Source organism: Callorhinus ursinus, unplaced genomic scaffold (genome assembly GCF_003265705.2).
Source record: "Callorhinus ursinus isolate GAN/ISIS: 27379988/994484 unplaced genomic scaffold, GSC_fseal_2.0 scaffold13, whole genome shotgun sequence".
Taxonomy (NCBI): Eukaryota; Metazoa; Chordata; class Mammalia; order Carnivora; family Otariidae; genus Callorhinus; species Callorhinus ursinus.
Window position 1 is genome coordinate 30,929,395 of NW_027397075.1, and position 22,538 is coordinate 30,951,932.

The window sequence follows — 22,538 nt, forward strand, 5'->3', positions numbered from 1 at the left end:
CTATATGTAGTTGGATCAGTTTTGACAAATACGTATATTTGTGTAACCTACCCCCCCATCAAGATATAGAATATTTGTATCACCCCAGAATGTTCCTCATGTCCTTTACTAGTGAATCCCCTGAAGCAACCTGTGATTTGATTTCTATCACTGTGGATTAGTTTTGCTAATTCTGGAACTTCATCTAAATGGAGTTATACAGTATTTTCTTGTGTCTGGCTACTCAGCATAATGTTGCTAAGATTTATCCATGTTGTTTCATTAGTCAGTAATTCATTTACTTTTATTGGGAGTATTTAGTACATTTCTGAATATACTATAGTTTATTCTGCTGTTGGACATCTGGGCTGCTTCCAGTTTTTGGCTATTAGAAATAAAAGGTACTAGGGCCATTTTCATACAAGCCTTTTTGTGGACATAGTTTTCATTTCTCTTGAGAAATACCTAAAAGTGGAATTGCAAGTGCTGAAACAGATGGATATCATACGCTTCTGGATATAATACCCTGAGAAAGACACAAAATCACTTATGAATGATCCCATCCAGGAATATATAACCTGAATCTGGACATGAAGAAATATCAGACAAGCCTCACATAAGGGCCATATTATTTAAAAAATTAAAGGACCATGTTCTTAAAAAATACCAATGCCACATAAGCTAAAGGCTAAAAACTATTTCAGGTTAAAGGAGGCTGAAGACACATGATAGATGCAGGACATGATTCTGGACTCAATTCTGTAGTTGGGAGTAGTGGAGGGGGAATACTGTAAGGATATTATTGGGTTAATTAACAAAATTGCAGTATGGATGATAGGTTAAAGTATTATGTCAGTGTAACTAAAGTTGATAATTGCACTGTGGTTATATAAGCGAATATCCTTATTCTGTGGAAATACATGGTAAGGTAGTTAGAGATAAATTAAATGGAGAGGGAGAAAGAGTGAGAAGGAAGATGTGAGAGTGTGCTATGAGCAAATGACAAGTGATGGAAGAAATGAGGCAAAATGTTAACAATAGGTTGATATGGTTTGTACTTTTGATATGGTTTGTTCTTTGTACTATGCTGGCAGTTCTTCTGAAACTTTGAAATTATTCCCAAATAAAAAGTGAAAAAAACAAAAAACCTGTTTTGGGATTTTCCCCTTCTCTATGTGAGGTATTGATTAATCCACTCAAATTTCTTTAATTTTCATTAGTTTTATACTTTATGCCAGTTTTGCTATTTTTCTAGAGAAATCCATTTCTTCTTTTTGAAATATATTGGTATTTGTATAATTTGTAATATTTTATAATTTTAAAAATCTGTTTTATCTGTGGTTATTTCATGTTTTTGTACCATATTTTGTTAATTCACATCACCAACTCTTCTTGATCGGTTTTGTCAGAGATTTATCTTTTTAACATTTTCTTCAAAGAACCAAGTTTTGGTTTTCTGAATCTGCCTTTTTCTTTATTTCAGTGTTTTCTGTCCTTACAGCCTTCCTTTTTATTTTATTTTATTATTTTATTTACACTGTTACCTCTTTGAGTTGAAAGATTAGCTCTTTTTTTCAGGGTTTGTCTTCCAATGTGTTTAGAAACATAGTTTTCCTGCTATTGTCTTATCTGCATCCCACCAATTTTGACCAGTAGTCTTCCAGTATAATATTTCATAATGTTCCTTATTATTTCCTCTTTAACGGAAGGATTATTTTGCTGCATCATTTGTATTTCTAGGCTTAGAATGTTGGCTTTTTGTTACTTCAAATATTGTTGCCATGTGGTTGGAGAGCGTAGTGTATTAGATCTTCAGTCTTTGGAATTTGAGTCTTCTTTTGAAGTTTTAGTATATGATCAGTATTTGGGAAATAGTCCATGTGTGCTTGAAAAGAATGTTTAATTTGATTTGTTACAAAGTTCTGTATTTTTGATCAAGCTTGTTTCTTATAAATCTTATGTTCCCTTAGTTTTTGTCCATCTGTTATTTTGTAAGAGATAATTTAAAATAGGCTACCAAGGCACCTGGGTGGCTCAGTTGGTCTAACTCTTGATTTCTGCTCAGGTCAGGATCTCAGGGTTGAGACTGATCCCTGCGTCAGGCTCCATGTTGGACATGGAGCCTGCTTAAGATTCTCCCTCTCCCTCTGCCCCATTCCTCCCAACCCCGACACTTTCTCTTAAAAAAAAAAAAAAAGCTACCATAATTTTTGATTATTCTGTTTTCACATGTAGCTTTGGTTGTTTTAAATATTTTGAAGTGATATTGTTGGGTGCCTATATATTTATAATCATATCTTTTTACTAAGATAAATCTCTTAGTGACATGCTTATCAATTTAATTAAGTTTTAATTAGAATTGCTACTTATTTTTTTTCATGTTTTCTCAATGTATCTTTACTCAAATTTTTAATGAATTGAAAATTATGGCTAACAGTTCCTAACAAGCCTCTCTATGTAACATAATATCTGGTAAATATTGGTAGTCTTAAGTGCTTATATAGTTTTTTCAGTATAACTCAGAGGGAAACAACATTAACTCATTTGAAAGTTTGACAGACTCCAGTTTAGTTTTGCCCTCTCCCTGCAATTATTAGGCTTGGCTCATTTGCATATTAGCATATTCTTTATTGCACATTAATGTGTCTTGGAATTTATTATTGCATTATTTTGCTAAGTTTCTTTGATAAGATTATAAAAAGTAATTGTTTAAGGTAGCTAGGTCTGTATTTTTGAGCTAGCAGTTGTAAAACACTCATTCTAAGCCATTGGTATTAAAAAATGGTGTTTCCTCAATCACTTGTACATTAAAGAATACTTTCTCTCTCTTTTTTTTTAAAGATTTTATTTATTTGAGAGAGAGAATGAGAGGGAGCGAGAGCATGAGAGGGGGGAGGGTCAGAGGGAGAAGCAGACTCCCTGCTGAGCAGGGAGCCTGATGCGGGACTCGATCCTGGGACTCCAGGATCATGACCTGAGCCGAAGGCAGTCGCTTAACCAAGTGAGCCACCCAGGTGCCCCAAGAATACTTTCTCTCTTAATGAAATCTTTTTTTTTGTCACTTCAAGGCTTGATTCAGTTGCTATATCCTCTAGAAAAAATTTCCTGAGTCCTTCTCCTGTTCCCTTCAGTCAGAGCTAATTAATACATCTTTTACTTAACATTTACATTTTAACCACTATTTTTTGAAATATATAGTTTTAACATACCCTTTAAAACAGCATAGTGCCCAGCAGTAGGTTCCCACTGCAAGAAAAACTTAAGTCACTATCCATTCAAGTTGAAAACCTTTCAAGAAAATCTATTAGTGTCATCTGGATACGAACATTCATTCCTTCCACACTGTGTACTTTTTTTTTTAGAATCTAGTAACCATTAAGAGCATATCTAGAAGAGCTTTTGTAGAAATAATAGGCAAATAACAAATATTTGTCATTAAAATAGATGAATATATATTTATTCTATTAATACATGGTAAGCCTATTTTTTGGAGAGTGAACAAAAAAGATAAACATTAATGATATAAATACGAAATTAAAATGGAGTGCTCAACAATTGCTAATATTTCTATTGCTTTTAAGCGCATACAGTTTATAATTTATCCATATGCTTTTTGTCCATTTTAAAGAATTCTATTCTGGCAATTGTACCCAGACAGGTATTAAAATAATATATGTAAAAAGTAAATACAACATTGAATTCTTATTTTCTATTTAAAAATGGATGGAATTCTAAAACTTTTTCTTATGGGAATTTAAAGACATGCCAAAAAGTATAGAAGGAAAAGTGTAATGGGCATGTACCTGTTGCCTAGCTTCAATAATGATTAGCCTTTTGTCAATCTTATTTCTCTCTGCTCCACTTCTTCTTTTTTTTTTTTTAAGATTTATTTATTTATTTATTTGAAAGACAGAGAATGAGAGAGAGAGAGAGCACATGAGACAGGGGAAGAGGGAGAAGCAGACTCCCCGCCGAGCAGGGAGCCCGATGCGGGACTCGATCCCGGGACTCCAGGATCATGACCTGAGCCGAAGGCAGTCGCTTAACCAACTGAGCCATCCAGGCGCCCTTAAAACAGCTTCTTAAAACACTTCTTAAAACAGCTTTATCGGGCATAATTGGCATACAAAAAACAACATAAATTGTACAATTTGATACATCTTGGCATATGTATACATCCATGAAACTATCACAAGCAATTAGTGAACATATCCCGTTTATCCTCAGGAATTTTCTCATGCCCTTTTGTAATCCCTTCCTCCTGGCTTCCTCCTCCAGGCAACCACTGATTTGCATTCTGTAGCTATAGTTTAGTTTGCGTTTTTTGTATTATGTAAACGGAATCATACACTATATACTTTTTTTTTTTTTGATCTGGCTTCTTTAACAGAATTATTTTGAGGGTATTGTGTGTTTCAAGTTCATTCCTTCTCATTGCTGAATAGTATTACATTACATGTCTGTAGTACAGATTGTTTATCTATGTACCTGTTCATGTACATTTGAGAGTTTTTTCCAGTTTTTGACTTATAAATAGAGCTGCTGTGACCTTTTGTGTTTTCCTTTCTCTTGAGTGAATACTTAAGGGTGGAATGGCTGGATCATATATAAGTGTGTTTCACTTTTAAAGCAATGCCAAATTGTTTTCCACCATTTATATTCCCACGAACAATATATGAAAGTTTCAGTCCTTCCATATTCTTTGCAACACTTAGTATGGCCAGTCTTTTAAATTTTAGCCGTTTTAATGTGTGGTATCTCATTATGGTTTTGATTTGCATTTCTCTATGACTAAGGATGTTGAGCATCTTTCATTTTTATTTGCCATCCCTGTGTCGTCTTTGGTGATATGATGGTGAAAATCTTTTGCCTGTTTTTAAAAAATTAGGTTGTTTCTTATTTTTTTTTAAAGATTTTATTTATTTGCCAGAGAGAGAGAGAGCATGAGTGAGCATGCGTGTTCACACACACACAAGAGCTGCAGGCAGAGGGGGAAGCAGGCTCCCCACTGAGCAAAGAGCCCGATGCAGGACTAGATCCTAGGACTCCTGGATCATGATCTGAGCTGAGGCAGATGCTTAACTGAGCCACCCAGGCAACCCCAAAATTGGGTTCTTTCTTACTTGAGTTTTGAGAGTTCTTTACACTGGATACAAATCCTTTACCACATATATGCTTTGCAAATATTTCCTCCCAGTCTGTAACTTTCCTTCTCATTTTAATAAGTGTATTTTGTGGAACAGATGTTTTTAATTTTGAAGTTTGGTTTCTCAATTTTTTCTTTCATGGATTGTGCTTATTTTTAAAAGAAACTTGTATTTTGGATTGATTTTAGATTTATAGACAATATGCAAAGGTAGTACAAAGAGTTAACTATATACCTTTCACCCAGCCTCCCTGAATGCTAAATCTCACATAACCTACCCACACTGGGGAGGGCAGTCTACTGAGTCTACTGATGGTAATGCTAATCTCATTTCCAAAAAACTCAGAACTCGGGGTAATAGGATTTGATTTATGATATTAAAAACAAGGATCTGTTGGTCTTCACAATAACTGTGGATATTAGGAATTACACATACACACACACGTAGTTCCTGATGATAAAACTAGTATATGCTTGTGGTAGAAATTTAGAAACTATAGAAAAGGATAAGAAAATAAGGGGGTATCACCACCAAAACGCTAATATCCACAGTTTTGGATATCTGAAACTTTGGTTGTCCCAAATACCGCCCCCCCCAACACACAGCTGAGAAACAATGTAAAAGTCTGTCAATAAAGAAATATGTAATAAATAATGATGTATCAGTATGAGGTTTTGAAAAGTAATATATTCTTGTGGTTCAAAATTCAAAAAGACATAGAGTATTTAGTAAAAAATGCTCTTGTATTTTTCTTGTGACTCTGTCACCCAGTTTTCCTCCTTGGATGCAACCAAGGTAGTGCTTTTTAAAAAAAAAAAAATTCTTTCAAAGAAATGTATGCATACACAAATACTTTTAGTACACATGTACACATGATAGCCTACTAAGTATGTATATATTATTATGTACCTTGCTCTTCTCCTTTATTTTTTTAGTTTTAATTTTATCAAAATAGTGTATCCATATGAAAGATAGCTCTAAAAGACTTATTTATTTATTTATTTATTTATTTTGGTTTGAAAGAAGCCACTTTCATCTCTTGGCTGCTTAATTTTATATTCGTCTCTAAAATAATTGCTTTGATGTCAGTTTTAGGTATTCTAGTGCAGATGATCAGATTCTCTTTACTACATGCTGGTAATACAATTCTGTCATAATTTGGGTTAGATCAGTATTCATTATTTATATAATTATTGACATATATATGCTATTCACAGCTGAGCCATGTAGTAAAACATGATTACTTTTCCTTTTCTGTACTACTTTTCTTTTCTCCTGGAACTAATATTTGACTTAAGTATGCTTATTTTTTAATTTAATTATGAACTATCTGCCAGTTACATAAATTTGTACTTAAGATTTTCAAAGACCTATCTGATGTGCTGTCAATATCATCCTCTGAAAGAAGGTTCTTCTAGAGTTTCTGATAACCTCCAATTTAGACTGGTTGCTCCCTGTTCTCTCTGTATAGCTGTCATCTTAGGATTTCTGTTTCCAGTCACCAAGGGGATTCCTTTTCCCTCTCTCATCTCAATACTATATTGTTGTGATTACTATGGTTTCATAGACTTGTAGTTCCCTCATATTAAAATCTTCTTGATTATTCTTACTGTTTATATAAATTTTAGAGTCAGCCTACCCACTTAAAAATCTCCTTCTTTATGTCTTCAAATCGTCTGTATATATTAGCTTAAATTGTATAATTTGACTTTTCCATGTTAAAGAATTGTCAAATATATTGGCGATTTCAAACAGGTGAACCAAATAGAACATTTCTTGCTAAGTTTGTATTTTAGTTTTTTTTGTTCTTTTGCAAATGGGGACTTTTCTTCTGTTTCATCTTGTAACAGGTGGTGATGGTTTGAGTAGAGTTGATTTGAATCTAATTTTATACCTAGGAATATAATTTTTATATCTAAGACTTCTTTTAATAGGTGGTTCTTTTTAATTTTCCACCTATATAAAGTCATTATCTGCAATTAATGATCATTTTCTGTCCCCCTTTCCATTTTTATACCTTTTATCATATTACATAGTACTAACAGTAATAGACATTCTTGTCTTGTTTCAGATCTAAATAGGGTTATTTTTAGATTACGTCACTAAGTTTGGTACTGACTTTTAGGCTTGTGTATTGTGCATATATGTTTCCATGGTAAACATCTGCTTATTCCTATTAAGAAAATCTTGATGGATGTGTAAGTTTATCAGATGTCTTTCAGTGACTGTGGAATAATCATAAGATATTTTTCCTTCATATTTTTGCATGGTAGACTAAATAAATAGATTTTATTATATTGAACCACTTTTGAATATCAGAACTAAACTGCTTGATTATAACAGTGGCATATTATTTCTTTGGTGTGTTCTTGAGACTTTCTTTTTTATTGTTTTATTTAGAATTTTTGTGTCTGACTTCATAGTTTGTATTAACCTGTAGTATTCATTTGTGTGTGCTATTTCTCTTAATTTTGGCTATCACGGCTTTGTTTCCTATATCAAAATTATTTGGAAGCTTAGCTTCTATGCTTTGAAATAGTTTAGGCAGCTTTAGAATTCTCTGTTCTTAAATATTTAGTAAAATTTAGAATATTATTGGCATCTGGTACTTTCTGAGGAGGTTAACTCCTTGAAAACTTTTCCTTCTGTGATAATTATCAGATACTCCTTTTGTGAAATCTTTATTGTTTTACCTTCATGAAATTCATAATGCCTTACTTGGAATGCTGATAACACAGTTTATGGTTTTTTTTTAGGGCATTAAATAAAAATACTTGTCTTATGTACATTTGTCTTCATTAAATTGTTAAGTTCTTGAGGGCATTAGGGTAGGAGCCATCTATTTATTTATTGCCTAAAATTCTAGCCCATAGTAGGGAATATGTTGGCTTAACAACTTTTCCTTCTTTCTTTCTTTTGGTGATGGTGAATGTTTTACAGGCTTCCCAGTTGGCGTGTATGTTGTAAAGAGAGTTCTTCAGCTTCATCATATTACTCTCAAGATGACAATTGTGCACTAGAAAATGAAGATGTACAGTTCCAGAAAAAGGTACCTTAAATAAAGTTGACAGTGTAATTTCTGTGTCAGCTTTTTAAGACTTTCTCAAAACATTTGGGGTAAAAGTAATTTCAAAAATACTATGATATAGTTTTTGGTGATTTGTAATTCTCTTTGCTGTAATCTGGAGAGTTACTCAGGTCATTCTGAAAGTAAGCTATCCTTGAGATATTTATATGTTTATTCTTGGAATGTTGTAACATCCTTAGTCCTAGAGTAGGGAAAAAAACAGTAGCTATTCAGAGAACTGAAAACTAGTGGTTCACTTTTTAGTATTCTAAATAGTTAAAAGGTTTGAAAAGAAACCCTTATAAGTAAACACTTAGAACTGAGGATTATAGGGAGACCCTGCAATCAGTGGCTGTGTAGTTTTTTTTATATAATTGGGTAGAGTGAATAGACAGAGTCCAAAAAACCAGACCAGATGGTCTTTAAATCATTTATTATTTTATCATTTTAAATTATAAAATGTGGGGTGCCTGGCTGACTCAATCAGTAGAGCATGCGACTCTTGATCTCAGGATCATGAGTTCAAGCCCCACATTGGGCATAGAGCCTACTTAAAAAAAAAAGAAAGTAAAATCAATCACTCAGTAATAGAAGGTGAGTATTGACAAGATTTGGCTCCCCTCCATCAATATATGTATTTTAAAATACAGTTGATCCTTGAATGACATGGGTTTGAACTGTGTGGGTACATTAATATGCAGATTTTTTTATGGTACAATACTGTAAATGTATTTTCTCTTATGATTTTCTTAACACTTTGTTTTCTCTAACTTACTTTAATGTAAGAATACAGTATAATAATACATATAACATACAAAATATGTGTTAATTGACCTCTTATTATTGGTACAGCTTCCAGTCAACAATAGGCTATTAGTAGTTTTTGGGAAGTCAGAAGTTATATGGAGATTTTTGACTGTGCTGAGGCTTGGTACCCCTAACCCCTGCATTGTTCAAGGATCAACTGTGTAGAAGTAATTTATACTAACTATAAAATATTCATATTTATATCCTATTCCCCTCCCCAGAGGAACCCCAATTTACTGTTTCTTCTGAAAACATTGAGACTTTTTTTTTTTAGTTGTCTGTATATGGCACACAAATTAGTATTTTATTTTCCATAAAATGTCATATTATAAATATTCTACAAATGACTTCCCCCTTCGGCCCAATAATATCTCATTGACACCTTTTCATGTTGCTGTATTCTTGTGATGGTTACATTTTTATTTCATCGTATAAATTATGTATTTATTGACAGACTTTAGCATTGTTTCTCAGCTGTGTGTGTGCACGTGGGCTTGTGTGTGTGCATGTGTGTGAACATAAGTTTATAATTACATACTTGGAGGGGTTGGCATTATATTCAGATTTTGGAGTTATGTTGGATTTATTTCTGGGCTGGAGCAATTTTGAAGACTGTTGCTGAATATCTCTTTAAAAAGAATACAGTTTTATACTTTTACCCACGGTCTGTAAAACTTTGATCTAATCTCTCCTGAAAAATTTGAAGACTAAATGTGAGAATGAATTTAAGCAAAGTATTCAGGGGGGAAAACATATTCTTTCAGCAAATATTTAAGTATCTGGTATATGTTATAAAGACTTAGGTAAACAAAGAATATGAACTTTGCTTTTATGAAACTTACATACTAGGAGATACATTTAAACTTGAAGGTGTCTGAAATCTTAACTTGTAAGTCAGTGTCAAAAGAGAGATGATACAAAGAGCTGTATGTACATTCATTTATTAGATATTTCCTGAAGTCTTGTGCCTAATACATAGTGCTACATGGTAGGACTAAGGTGCTTATTAAGAAATCAAATGAGGGTCTTGAACTCATTTAGTATACATTTTAAGTGGTGGCAAGGAAGGGAATGCAGGAAGATGGACAATAAACATGTAAACAAATAAAAGAGTCAAATGTGTTATAAAGTATATAATATTGTTTAGGACTGTTTTGTGAAACAGTTTTATCAGTTACCCTTTTATCTTTGTTGCAATATAGGATAAAAAAGAGGGACCTATCAATGCCGAATTATCAGAAAAAGTGGGTTCAAACTTACCTGTTCCTCCAGAAGAACATAGATTAAAAGATGACTACATTGTGGATGTACAGGTAAGCTATGTTGCTTTGATTTTTAATGATATGTCTTTTAAAACCGCTTCACAAGACAGAAAACTTCTGTTTGGTCACCATATTGTATATTGTTACTTTTTCTTTTTGAACTGTTGTGCAGTTGGCTTTAATACTGTTCACCTGCTAAGAGTACTGCTTTTGAGAAAATGTAAAATTACAGATTTAATAATAAATGTGACTTTTTTTGTAGTAAAAGTTTGGGTGTAAGTTCTCATTTCTTCTTAGATTCCATTTTGGCTCATTATAATGGATCTTTGTCTCCAGATTTTTAGATGTCAGGAAATTTTTTCTAACTTACAACAAAAGAAGGTATTTGTATGTAAAACAAAGTATTTTGATACCAAACTTTTGTCACTCAGTGTGGAATATGAATTAATAATAGGTTAAAATATGTTTTATATGTTTCTTATATTACGTTCTGAATATTATTTTCCATTTTGTACTTCAGATTTTATGAGAGATGTTAAAAACTAGACCAGACTATAAGCTGACCAGAATGCTGAAGCATCTGGAACCCATTTAATATCAGGAATAGCTGAAGGAACTAGGGATATTTGATCTGGAGGAAGAAGAACTAAGGAAAAACTGAGTATCTCAAATATTAACAAAAACAAACTTCAGCTCAAAATGAGGGAAAATTCTTTTTTTAAATACAGTTAGAGCTATTTAATGACTTAATTGGGCTATCTAAGTACAAATAGTGAGTTTCATTTTATTGGATCCTGGAATATGTTTGTCAAATGTTTGTACGTAAGAGTAAGAAAGTGTTCTCTGTAGCCCTTCTAGTTAATGTGACTATCCTGAACAGTCCTGCCATTGTTCATTTTCTAGAATTTTTATCATGGTAGGCTCTTGCTCAAGTACTTTGAAGTGCTACTGTGTCTTATCGATATTTGCTGTTCAGGATAGTAGCCACTGCTACATTTGGCTATTGAGCACTGGAAATGCAGTTAGTCCAAATTGAGACTCTCTGTAAGTATTAAATACATATTGGATTTTGGAGACTTAGTAAAAAAAAAAATGTAAACTATCTCATTGATTTTTTTTTTTAATATTGAATACATATTAAAATGATAATATCTGATAATAATATAAACTCCTTTTCTCAAGGCCTTCACCATAAAATGCAAACTGTTTGTATTCCTTTGTGAATTTTTCATTTCAGTGTAAATAATTCCCCAAATGATCATATTTTATATTCTGCTGACTCTGTATCTTATGTTTTCTTTCTGTTCTTATACTGGGTCCTTTTTTTCTTCAAAGTCCTAGTTTTTCTAGTCCATAGTAGTCTATAGTTTCTCTTTTCCTTGAACTGAGCATGAGTACCTCTCACTTGATACTCACTTAATAAGCATTAAGTGTCTACTATGTGCCAGGGCACATGAAAATCAAGAGAATATAGTTTTTACTCAAGACATTTATAGTATACTTGAAAAAGAGAAGGAGACTTGAATAAGGCAATTGAGGTTTCACAGATGCTCTATTAAGTCTATACAGAGAACAATAGAGGCATAGAGGAAGAGGAATGTCTAATTCTATTTAAGGTTGGTAGTGGGGAGAATGTGCTGATAGAGGTTTCAAATATGAGTGGTATTATGTAGATTTCGGATTGTGTTTTGGAGGAGTGAATGGCCCAGAGCATCCAAGGACTGAAGGATCAGTGAGAATCATTTATTGCATTGTAATGTTACTTGTACATGCCCTGTGTTGTTGTTTATTGATGTACATTATCTTCTAAACTGCTCTGGGTCAAGAAGTATGTGTTGTACTATTTTGTATATTTAAATATAATTTCCGTGTTGCTACTAGCATTAATTAAAGTAAGAGGGAAATATATGTAGGTCCTGATAGAAAATAGGAAAGAAGAAAGGCAAGCTCCTTTGTCCTAGTTTGTGAAATGCCATGAAAAATGTCTAGAGCTTGTATTTTAATATGAAATATATTCCTTGGGAGGTAATGTTGGAAGATAGGATTTTTATAAAAGTACATTCTTGATACTGTCACTTTTGAGACATACTTTTATAAAATCCTGTATAGCTAAAGAGATAATTTATTAATCTCAACATTTAATATAACTGACTTTTTTTTTTTTAAACAGAATATGGAGTCAAAAAAGTTAAGTCCGTCTGTAATTGAGACACTCCCTACAATTGATCTACATGAAGATTCTTCCAGTGGAGTTGTGGGCAGTGAAAACATTGAAAATATTTCCAGCTCATCTACCTCAGAGATCACTCCAATCTCAAAGCTTGAGTAAGTTATTACAAAGAAAAAAAGAGAATCTAATTAGGTAATGATAGAAAAATGTCTTAAGAAGATAAGGCAGCTTGAAACTCAGATTTGAAGTTTAGCTATATAGCAGACTAAAGTTATGATGCCTGTGTTTTGCATTTTTATTTTATTTTAATGTAATGATCTTTTGATATAAGGAGTATTTATTCTGTTTCCAAACCCAGTGAGGTTGATTAGATCTCAGCCATGAAATCTGTACATCACATAAAGTGAGGTTCTATTTGTTTAAGTAACTACTTATTTGAATAATCTTCCCTATAATTATCAAAGATTTGATGTCAGATTATTCATTTCTATCAAGTATTACTGCAGCATTCCATTCATAGTTGTGTCTTTTTGTGAATAGCTACCTTTTTCAAACTTGATAATATTCAGAATATGTAGCTGTAAGAGTTCCTTAATTTAGAAAATCTATTGTGTACTTTCCTAGTCCTTACAGCAACACTACAAAGAACAAAATTCCCTTCTCTCATATTACATTAAGCATTTCCTTTATCAAATGAGTTAATATATATATATTAAAAATGAATAGAACAGTATCTGACACATAATAATATATGTGTCAGTTAATATTATTATTATCTGCACTACTTTTTATTTATTTATTTATTTTTTAAACACTTTTTTTAAACACTTATTCTTCTCAAGAATGGAAGGGACTGGGGTAGAGGAGATGTATTCAAAGATGTTAGAGTTGCCATTTAGGGGTTTATCCTAGGTAAGGAATAAAGAAACAAGACATTCTTAGAAGTAACAATAGTATTTAAAAATTTAAAAATACTTATTCCAGAAAGAATTTAAGGCTAGGTATTACAAATCTGAATAGTACATCTTATTTTCCCATTATACTGAACATGATTGCTTAGTGAATTAGAAGTGAGTAGGACAGAATATTAGGGTAGTATTTTTAAAAATGAAATTCTAAAAGTGCCTTAAGAACTTAGTGAAATGTTTTAAGATAGTAGGTTATTTTTTGATAACTATAGGCAACAACTCTAATACTGGTAGATAATGCTAACAGAAAGGAAACATTAGAGAAGATACAGTTAAGATAAATTTTAAGGGCACCTGGGTAGCTCAGTCAGTTAAGCATCCAACTCTTGATTTCAGCTCAGGTCATGATCTCAGGGTCATGAGATTGAGCCCCAAGTCAGGCTCCACGCTGAGTGTGGAGCCTGCTTAAGATTCTCTCTCCCTCTCCCTCTGTTCCTCCTGTCCCCACTTGCATGTGCTAGTGCACTCTCCTTCTCTTTCTCTAATAAATACATACATAAATAAATTTAAAATCTTATTTTTTATGAGATCAAATACTAAGCTATGATCTTTTGTTTTAAAATTTGGTAATTACCTATTTAACAGCCAAAGCCATGAACAGATCAAGAGTCAGCAGTTAACTTTATATGATTTAAAATAAGTAAATTCTTGAAAACAGCCTGTAGAACTGTAAAGCATTCTTCTCTGGTTTAGATTATGTTTGAAAATCACTAATACAATTTTTAACTTATGTCACATTATGTTCATTGCATTTCCAGATTGTCTTTTTTTGTTTCTATTTTTAGTGAAATAGAAAACTCTGGTACTATTCCTATAGCCAAGCCAAGTGAAACTGAGCAATCTGAAACTGATTGTGATGTTGGTGAGGCCCTTGAAGCGAATGCTCCAGTTGATCAGCCTTCCTTTGTCAGTCCACCTGAAAGGTGGGTGTGAGCTGTTGTTTGCCTTTTGTATAATTCTGTAATAATAGCAGTGTCATGTTTGAATGGACTTTGGTGTGTGCTCAATTCCACTTTATGATTGCGAGAAAGCTAATCCCTTTGTGCTCTTTTCTTGGTTTATTTTGTACATGATAATTTTAACAGTTAAATTACATAAACTTGTTATTCAGCTAATTTTTTTTAATATGTCTTTTTGGTTTCAAATAGCCTTGTTGGCCAGCATATAGAAAATGTGTCATCTTCACATGGCAAAGGAAAAATAACAAAATCAGAATTTGAATCAAAAGTTTCAGCAGGTGATCAGGCTAGTGGTGATCCAAAATCTGCATTGAACGCTTCAGATAATTTAAAAAATGAGGTAGGTATATAACTTGCACTGTTTCCTACTTTATTACATGCATTTTTATTATTAGCTAATTTTGCAATTTGCTAACCATATTTGCCATAAAATTAGGGATTAAATAGTTAATGAGGAATATGGAACTGAGGTGAGCTGTAATTCCTGAGAGCAAATGGTTACTTCCTGGGTACTCTTACCAGTATATTATTTATACATACAGTTGTTCCAAGTATGAACTGCCTTTAGTTGTATATAATTAAGTGGTTTTCTGTTACCATCAACTGTTTGATAGCAGATATGTAAAGTCCTTACTTAAGAAGTTTCTGGAGTTATGATTATTAAATTCAGGTATCTTCAGAATATAAGTTTAACTCCATATACAATGTTAAATTTAGACTCTTCAACCAGAATTATTTTAAAGAGACATCGTCACCTTTTGTTATTTGTGTGCAGAATACAGCTTATATTGAAGAGTGTGAGTTTTACAATTATACTAGCCCCATGTAGCAGTTTTACTTTCCTTTCTCCTTTTGAGTTCTGCTTTGACTTAATATAGAGGCCAATGCAGAATTTCCTGAAGAAATGTTGACAGAGAAGTCTAGGCCTCCTTCAGGTAAGAAATAACTGAGTAACAGAGATGAGGTCCACTCCATGAACTTAACAAAAGTAAAACATGCGGAATCAAAGAGAGGTTCAAAGTACTGAGTGCCATGTCCACATTTGTTCCCTTTTAATTTGGATCTTCTGTTTTCCACCTTCTCTGTCATATATTTTCAGTGAATCTGTACTCACAACTAACTAAATTTCCTTCTGGAGACTTTACTATCACTACCAGCTGTTTTTATGATGCTTCTTACAATTACAGGAGCTCAACATTTCGTAGTCCACCATCTTGAAGGAACTAATTTTCCCAATGAAACCAAATCAAGCTTATGTTATAGTTCAGTTGTCTACAGCCATAAATAAAATTAGACAAACATTACAAAAATATCTTCTTTGGAGGTATTTAAGATTCATCTGATACTACATAGACTTCTCTGATACTACATGGCAGCTAGTTTTGTCCCAGTTTTGCTTGTTCTCCTTAACCATTAGCAGACTGAAACTGTCTTCATTACCTAGTATATAAAAATGGTTTCTGAGTTTGTGCTAATAGGCAAAATGGTATAATTTTTAACTATTATTAATATCCTGGAAAAATTATCAGATAATCACATTATGAAATATCCGGTAGTTTTATGTATTGTCCAGTTTAGGATAATTCTTGCCAGTTAAGTTTGTGTGACTGGAGAGAGTTTTCTTTCTGATGCAAGAAGATCTTTGTGTTATCCCTGTTATCTCAAGAATCTGGAAGACAGTCTTTGCCATACTGAGAGACAGTGCTTTACCAAGTGTTTTTATTGTATTGTTTAGTTCTCTTATTTGTTGCTAAGAGGTGATAGTGATTGCTTTGCCTGGGCCTCAGAAACTGTGTGTATGTTCCTCTACTTTTTGTTGTATTTCTGTTAGTATTTGGGCTTTATTCTTAAGTACTCAGTTTAATTTTTATAAATAAATGTTTTTTGCTTATTTTCTCGTGTTCAAACTAGGTTTTTATTTAATTTTTTAATTAATTGTAATACTAGCTCTTTAATTTTACTTTCTGTTACGTATTTTTTTTTTTTAATAGCCACATTATTTAGTCAGTTAGCTTGTTCTGCAAAACACTCCAAGATGGAGGTTGTATGGGAGCCAATTTGCTGTCTTCCTAGAGGGAGATTATGGGTATTTGTATTCGTGTATTCATGTAATTCATGTAATTCTAATAAGCTAGTGTGTTAGTGTAATTCTAATATACTAGTATCAGTCCTTAAAAGTTTGCTTTAGGGGCGCCTGGGTGGCCCAGTCGTTAAGCGTCTGCCTTTGGCTCAGGTCATGATCCCAGAGTCCTGGGATCAAGCCCCACATCGGGCTCCCTGCTCTGTGGGAAGCCTGTTTCTCCCTCTTCCACTCCCCCTGCTTGTGTTCCCTCTCTTGCTGTCTCTCTCTCTCTCTCTCTGTCAAAAAAATAAATAAAATCTTAAAAAAACCCGTGTGCTTTAATATAGCGAGTATTATGCCCTACACTATCTATATAGCACATGTACACTATATGAGACTTGCGCTATTTACCGGAGTAAGCTGTCTAAATAGATGTTGTACACTTCTCAGGGAACTGTTAATAAATATGTTATGCATTGTTTTAGGAATACAGAAATAAGTAATGGAATGAGCATCTTTACATATATTATTCAGCTTATGGAAAAAATTAGAAATTAAATTATGTGCCTTTTCCCAGTTATATTTCTTGTCTCCTCTTCGGATAGAACACCTGTGTCAAATTCAGTGTGTGTGTGTGTGTGTGTGTGTGTGTGTGTGTGTGTATAAGAGTGTGTTTTTAGACTTTTTCCAAAAGTGCATTATTATAAACAGTACATGCTATCATTTAGCATATTTTGAAGCAATATAAAGTGGTATCATTCTTGCCTTAAATATCATTTTACTCACCATTGTTTTTGAGATTTGTCTGTTCATTGTTTACAATGTTGTATTTCACTACCACAATTTATCTGGTCTTCAATTAGTGGGTATTTAGGTTTTTTCTAATTTTTTGATGTTAAAAACAATGCTGCAGTAAGCATTCCCATGCATATTTTCTTAGGCACATGTGCATGTTTTCACTCATACATAGGATTAGAATTATTGGGTCATTGGGTCAAAGGTCATACCTATGACCTTTAAGATGGCTTAAAGTAAAGCACATCTTTACTAATAATGCTAAATCTTTTTAAGTTAGTTTATTTAACTTCTCTGCATCCAATTTGGGGCTTGAACTCAGGACCCCAAGATGAGAGTTGCATGCTTTTCTGACTAAGCCAGCCATGCACCCTTAATATTGCTAAATTTTGAACCCCCTTCAGCAGTCTAATAGATGTCCCATGGTTCAACAAACATGCCACACTTCAAACTCCATCAGATTGGTATAATTTATTCAGCATCTCTGGTTTTCATTTGCAATCCCCTGATTATTACTGAGATTGAGCATTTTGTATTTTCTCTTTGCTGAATTTATTGTTTATCTCCTCCATTATTGATTATAGGTAGTCTGTAGTTGGTAGTAATCCTTTATTGGTTGCAGATATTGCAACTACTTATTTCAGCTTGTGGCTTATTGTACGATGTAGTTTATGGTCTTTCAATACATTTAATTTTAAATTTTAATCCAGCCAAATGTATCAGCCTTTTTTTTTTTAATGATTTATTCTTTCTTCACATTGTTAAATCCTTTTATATATGAAGATTTTTCTATACTTTCTTTAAAAAGCTTTGTTTTTCTTTAGACTGTTTCTTTATGTTTTTAAATCCACCTTAAATTTTTATGTGAATGGTAATTCGTGTTAAGGATCTTTTAGAAATTATATGCTACGTCTAAAATTAGTTCGCTTTCTTTAATGCATATATTATTTTAACTTAAATTTTAAGATGGATGCATTACAACTATAGTATTTATTAATTTGTACAGTTTTATGTGTAAGTAATTGTTTGCTTAGGATATAATTTTTTTTACAACCTATGCTTATATTGCTAATGTGAAGGAATATATCTTGTCGTGCTTAGGTAGAAGATTTCAATTTTTCAAGAGAAACTCAACTTTTAAGTAAACCAGAAGTTTTTACATTTCATTTTTTTTGAAATATTATCTATCAACTATAAACTTGGACTTTAATTTCACATAAACACTTGTATATACTTTTATAATTTATTAATCTGTTTTCTCTGTTCTTTCACATTTCTTTCAGAGTTCTGATTATACAAAACCAGGGGAAATTGACCATATATCTGTAACAAGTCCCAAAGACCCAGAAGATATACCAACATTTGATGAATGGAAGAAGAAAGTTATGGAAGTAGAAAAAGAAAAAAGTATGGAAACACTGTGATTCCATTTATTTATTTATTTATTTATTTATTATTATTTTTTGAGGGGGAGGGGCCTGGTTTAAATATGCATTTCTCTCCATAGTTGGTAAAATAAAATAAAACTTTTGAACTTTTTAAAGGTGAAAGTTACTAAAATGTATAATTATCAACCTATGTAACTTACCTGTGTATAATTATATAGTTTTAATCTTAATTAAAATCCATTTTGTAAATTATTAAATGAGGAAAAAATAAGATAAAGTAGGCAGAGCAGTAGTTTTCATTTCAGTTTATAAGAGGAAAATTGCACAGAAACTTTGTTGTTTTTTTGTTTGTTTTTTGGGGGGCTTGTCTGGGATATGAATGAAACTTTTGAGTCATAAAGCTTTGAACTGTAGAGTTGGACTGAGGTATTAGTTTCTTTTTGTAAAGAACTTAACGTCTCAGTTAAAAATTCTTAATGTTAGAAGGATAACATTCATCTTTAATAAAATGTGTATATACAATATTTTGACTCTCATGGATAAACTTTATTTTGAGAATTATATTACTTAGACATAAATCAAATAATGGGGATTTTTGTAGTTAATTTGGTTTGGGGGAGTATTTTAAAGCCAGTGAGGTAAAGCATTTTGAATTTCTCAATGGGTTTTTTAAAATATTCTCTTAAGCATTAAAACCTGTTCTTCAGTACACATCAGCTACTGCTTTTGAGATCATTGTTGGGAGTATTTTTAATCATAATCATCATATATATATGTTTATAATAAGGTTTGTCTGCAGGTCAGTCAATGCATCCATCTTCTAATGGAGGTCTACATGCAACAAAAAAAGTGCAGAAAAATCGAAATAATTATGCTTCAGTAGAATGTGGTGCCAAAATTTTGGCAGCTAATCCAGAAGCCAAGGTACTTAACTATAAAATTCTTCTATACTTGTAGGACACTAGTAACTTTATTAAATAAAGGTAGCAGTTTGCTGATAACTATATTTTAACATGAGCTATTTTTCTGATTCACTGATAAATGTAGGATTATGCTTTTAAAGACATTTTCTTGTATGAATTCTTAGTTATATTGGTTGATACGTTGCACCTTTTTTATTTCTTTCAAAGACTTTGTTTTTTTAAGAGCAGTTAAGGTTCACAGCAAAATTGAGAGAAAGGTAGAGATTTCTTTCATAAGCCTTACTCTCACACACGTTTAGCCTCCTCCATTATCAACATACGTCCCACCAGAGTGATACATTTGTTACAGTTGATAACTTAACACTGACACATTATTATCACCTGAAGTCTATACTTTACCTTAAGGTTCACTCTTACCATATGGTCTATGGGTTTAAACAAATGTGTAATGACACGTATCGATCATTATAGTATCATACAGAGTATTTTTACTGCCCTAAAAATCCTCTGTGCTCCACCTGTTCATCCCTCCCTCCCCTCAACCCCCGATCTTTTTACTATCTTCATAGATTTGTCTTTTCCAGAATGTCATGTAGTTGGACTCATACTGTATGTAACCTTTTCAAATTGGCTTCTTTCGTGTAGTAAATACGCCTTTGAAGTTTCGTCTGTGGCTTGATAGCTCATTTCTTCTTAGCGCTAAATAATATTCTGTTGTCTGGATGTGCTGCAGTTTATCTCTTCATCCAATGAAGGGCATTCATCCTGTCTTTTAACTTTTAAAACCTGTTTGAAATTTTAAAAAGAAAATAGCTAATAGAAAATCACTTTTCCTTTCTAGTAACAGACATTTAATTTAAAATGTTTTGTTATAAGGCTAACTTAACACTATAGACATAACCAGTAAATTTTAGCCATTTTTATGCCTTCTTCTCAAATGAGTGTTTCAGAATCTTAGTATTTAAGATCTAAAAATGTAGAAATCCTAGAAATCTTTAGAGTTGAAATATTTTTCCTTAAGTAATTTATTCCCTTCCCCCTTTTTAAAATAGAGCACATCTGCTATTCTTATAGAAAATATGGATCTTTATATGTTGAATCCTTGCAGCACTAAAATTTGGTAAGTAAAGTGCATTCTATGTGTGTACATATTATGTTAAGCTTTTATGTTAGGATTAGATTGATTTGTTCCTATAGTCACTTAAAAAGCATTTATGATTGATAGGTGCTGGTACTGTACTTACCTTAGGTCCTGGGATACAGAATTGAAGACAAAATACTTTTCCTTTTGAAAAGGTCACAGCCACAGACAAAAAATAGGTCTAGCCAAATAATTATGAAATAGTATAAAAAGTATTGCTGGAAGATTATGATAGGAACAGTGATGATATTTAACTGTGAGAGAGTAATTCCTCAGCTGAATCTTGAAGTCACAAATGAGGGAGAAGTATTCAGGAACTGTAAGAATAAGGGAACAGTGCTAAAAGAAACATATTTCTTATGGGCAGCTGTAAGTAGAAGCAGCCTGAAGAGGTTATTTTAGTCATGATAAGAATAAAGGTATAACTAGAGTAATCATGGAAGAGGAGACAGGAGATTTAGTTTACCAATAACCAGGCCATCCAATGCTGTGTATACTTAGCTTACAATTTTTTGAAGTTTGTTAAAGACCATGGAGGGAAGTGTTTGTTTTAAGTAAGGAAGTGACATGATTTCACTGGTGTTTTAAGAAGACTTGTCCTCAAAGGATGGCCTACACCAGAATGCAATTGGGAGCAGGGAAACCAGTTAGGAACCTGCTTTAATTAAGGCATTGGCAGTATAGATACAGAAGAGAGGGGGTTATGAAAGATATTTATAGCAGATAAAATTGGCAGCTCTTGGTTAGTAATTGGATGCGGAGAGAGTCATCTAGGAAATCTCCCAGGATTTTGACTCGTACTTGGATCTATAATTCTGCCATTAACTAAGAAAGAATACAGGCAAAGGAACAGATTTATGGAGGAAAATAATGTGTGATATACCAACAGTTTTATTAGATTATTTGATTTAATTGCTCAAAAGCAGCTGTTCAAAAAAGAATTGAGATAAATTACTGCCATCATATTGATTTACTAAATATATACATATATTTTTTTTAATTTGAGGAGAAACTCTTTAAACTTTAAAGATAATGCTTATTTTCTATTCTTGGCCCTTCACTCCTTTTGGTACATTTACACCACAAATTATTTAAGGGTATTAAAGATAATTTAAAAGTGTATTTTTCCTTATGTCATAAATTGGATTTGAGGAAATGATTATCTGAGATTATAATTAAAGTGTTATTTTGAAGTTTTGTTTTTATTTGTAAGAGCCTCTGTAGTCAGTAACAGCTCAAGTTTTTATTCTCCAAAATTTTGTATTTTAAGCAGAGACATGCTGGGATGAAGTTACATGAAGTAGTCATAGCTGCCCATTTGTATTTTAACATTTCTCCCAAACAGCATGCATTTCTGTATATGTGTTTACTGCATATTTAGTTTTTGCTCACTTACATATGTGTCTTTTCACTGTAATTGAACTTCAGAGTACCTTTAACTGATTTCACTTGATTTAAGTAGGTTAATCCTCCTAAGGTATATTAAGACCATGCAGTCTTACTGTAGTTTTATAAGTCTTAATATCTGGTAGAGTAAGTTTATACCTCATCTTCCTCAAAACTTTCATCACTATTCTTGTTTTTATTTAAATTCAAGTTAGTTAACGTATAGTATAGTATTGGTTTCAGGAGTAGACTTTAGTGATTCATCACTTACATATAACACCCAATGCTCATTACAAGTGCCCTCCTTAATGCCCATCTCCTATTTAGCCCATCTCCACCCAAAACACCTCCCCTTGAGCAACCCTGTTTGTTCTCTATAGTTAAGAGTGGCTTACAGTTTGCCTCCCTCTATGTTTTTATCTTATCTTATTTTTCCTTTCTTTCCCCTTTGTTCATCTGTTTTATTTCTTAAATTCCACATGAG

At 32.5% G+C, this 22,538-nt stretch overlaps 1 protein-coding gene across 6 annotated transcripts in view; it reads left to right on the forward strand.

Moving 5' to 3' along the window:
* SUCO (SUN domain containing ossification factor) overlaps window positions 1-22,538 on the forward strand; it is an 85,989-nt gene that overhangs the window by 14,715 nt on the left and 48,736 nt on the right. For 4 of the 6 annotated variants that reach the window (XM_025877763.2, XM_025877760.2, XM_025877758.2 and 1 more), the window contains 8 exons: window positions 8,067-8,175; window positions 10,203-10,313; window positions 12,433-12,587; window positions 14,186-14,323; window positions 14,549-14,699; window positions 18,500-18,623; window positions 19,392-19,528; window positions 20,580-20,647. In XM_025877763.2, coding sequence (XP_025733548.1) covers window positions 8,067-8,175; window positions 10,203-10,313; window positions 12,433-12,587; window positions 14,186-14,323; window positions 14,549-14,699; window positions 18,500-18,623; window positions 19,392-19,528; window positions 20,580-20,647 — 993 coding nt within the window. The remainder of the gene's footprint in view (window positions 1-8,066; window positions 8,176-10,202; window positions 10,314-12,432; window positions 12,588-14,185; window positions 14,324-14,548; window positions 14,700-18,499; window positions 18,624-19,391; window positions 19,529-20,579; window positions 20,648-22,538) is intronic. The other 2 variants (XM_025877757.2, XM_025877759.2) reach the window with 1 other exon arrangement.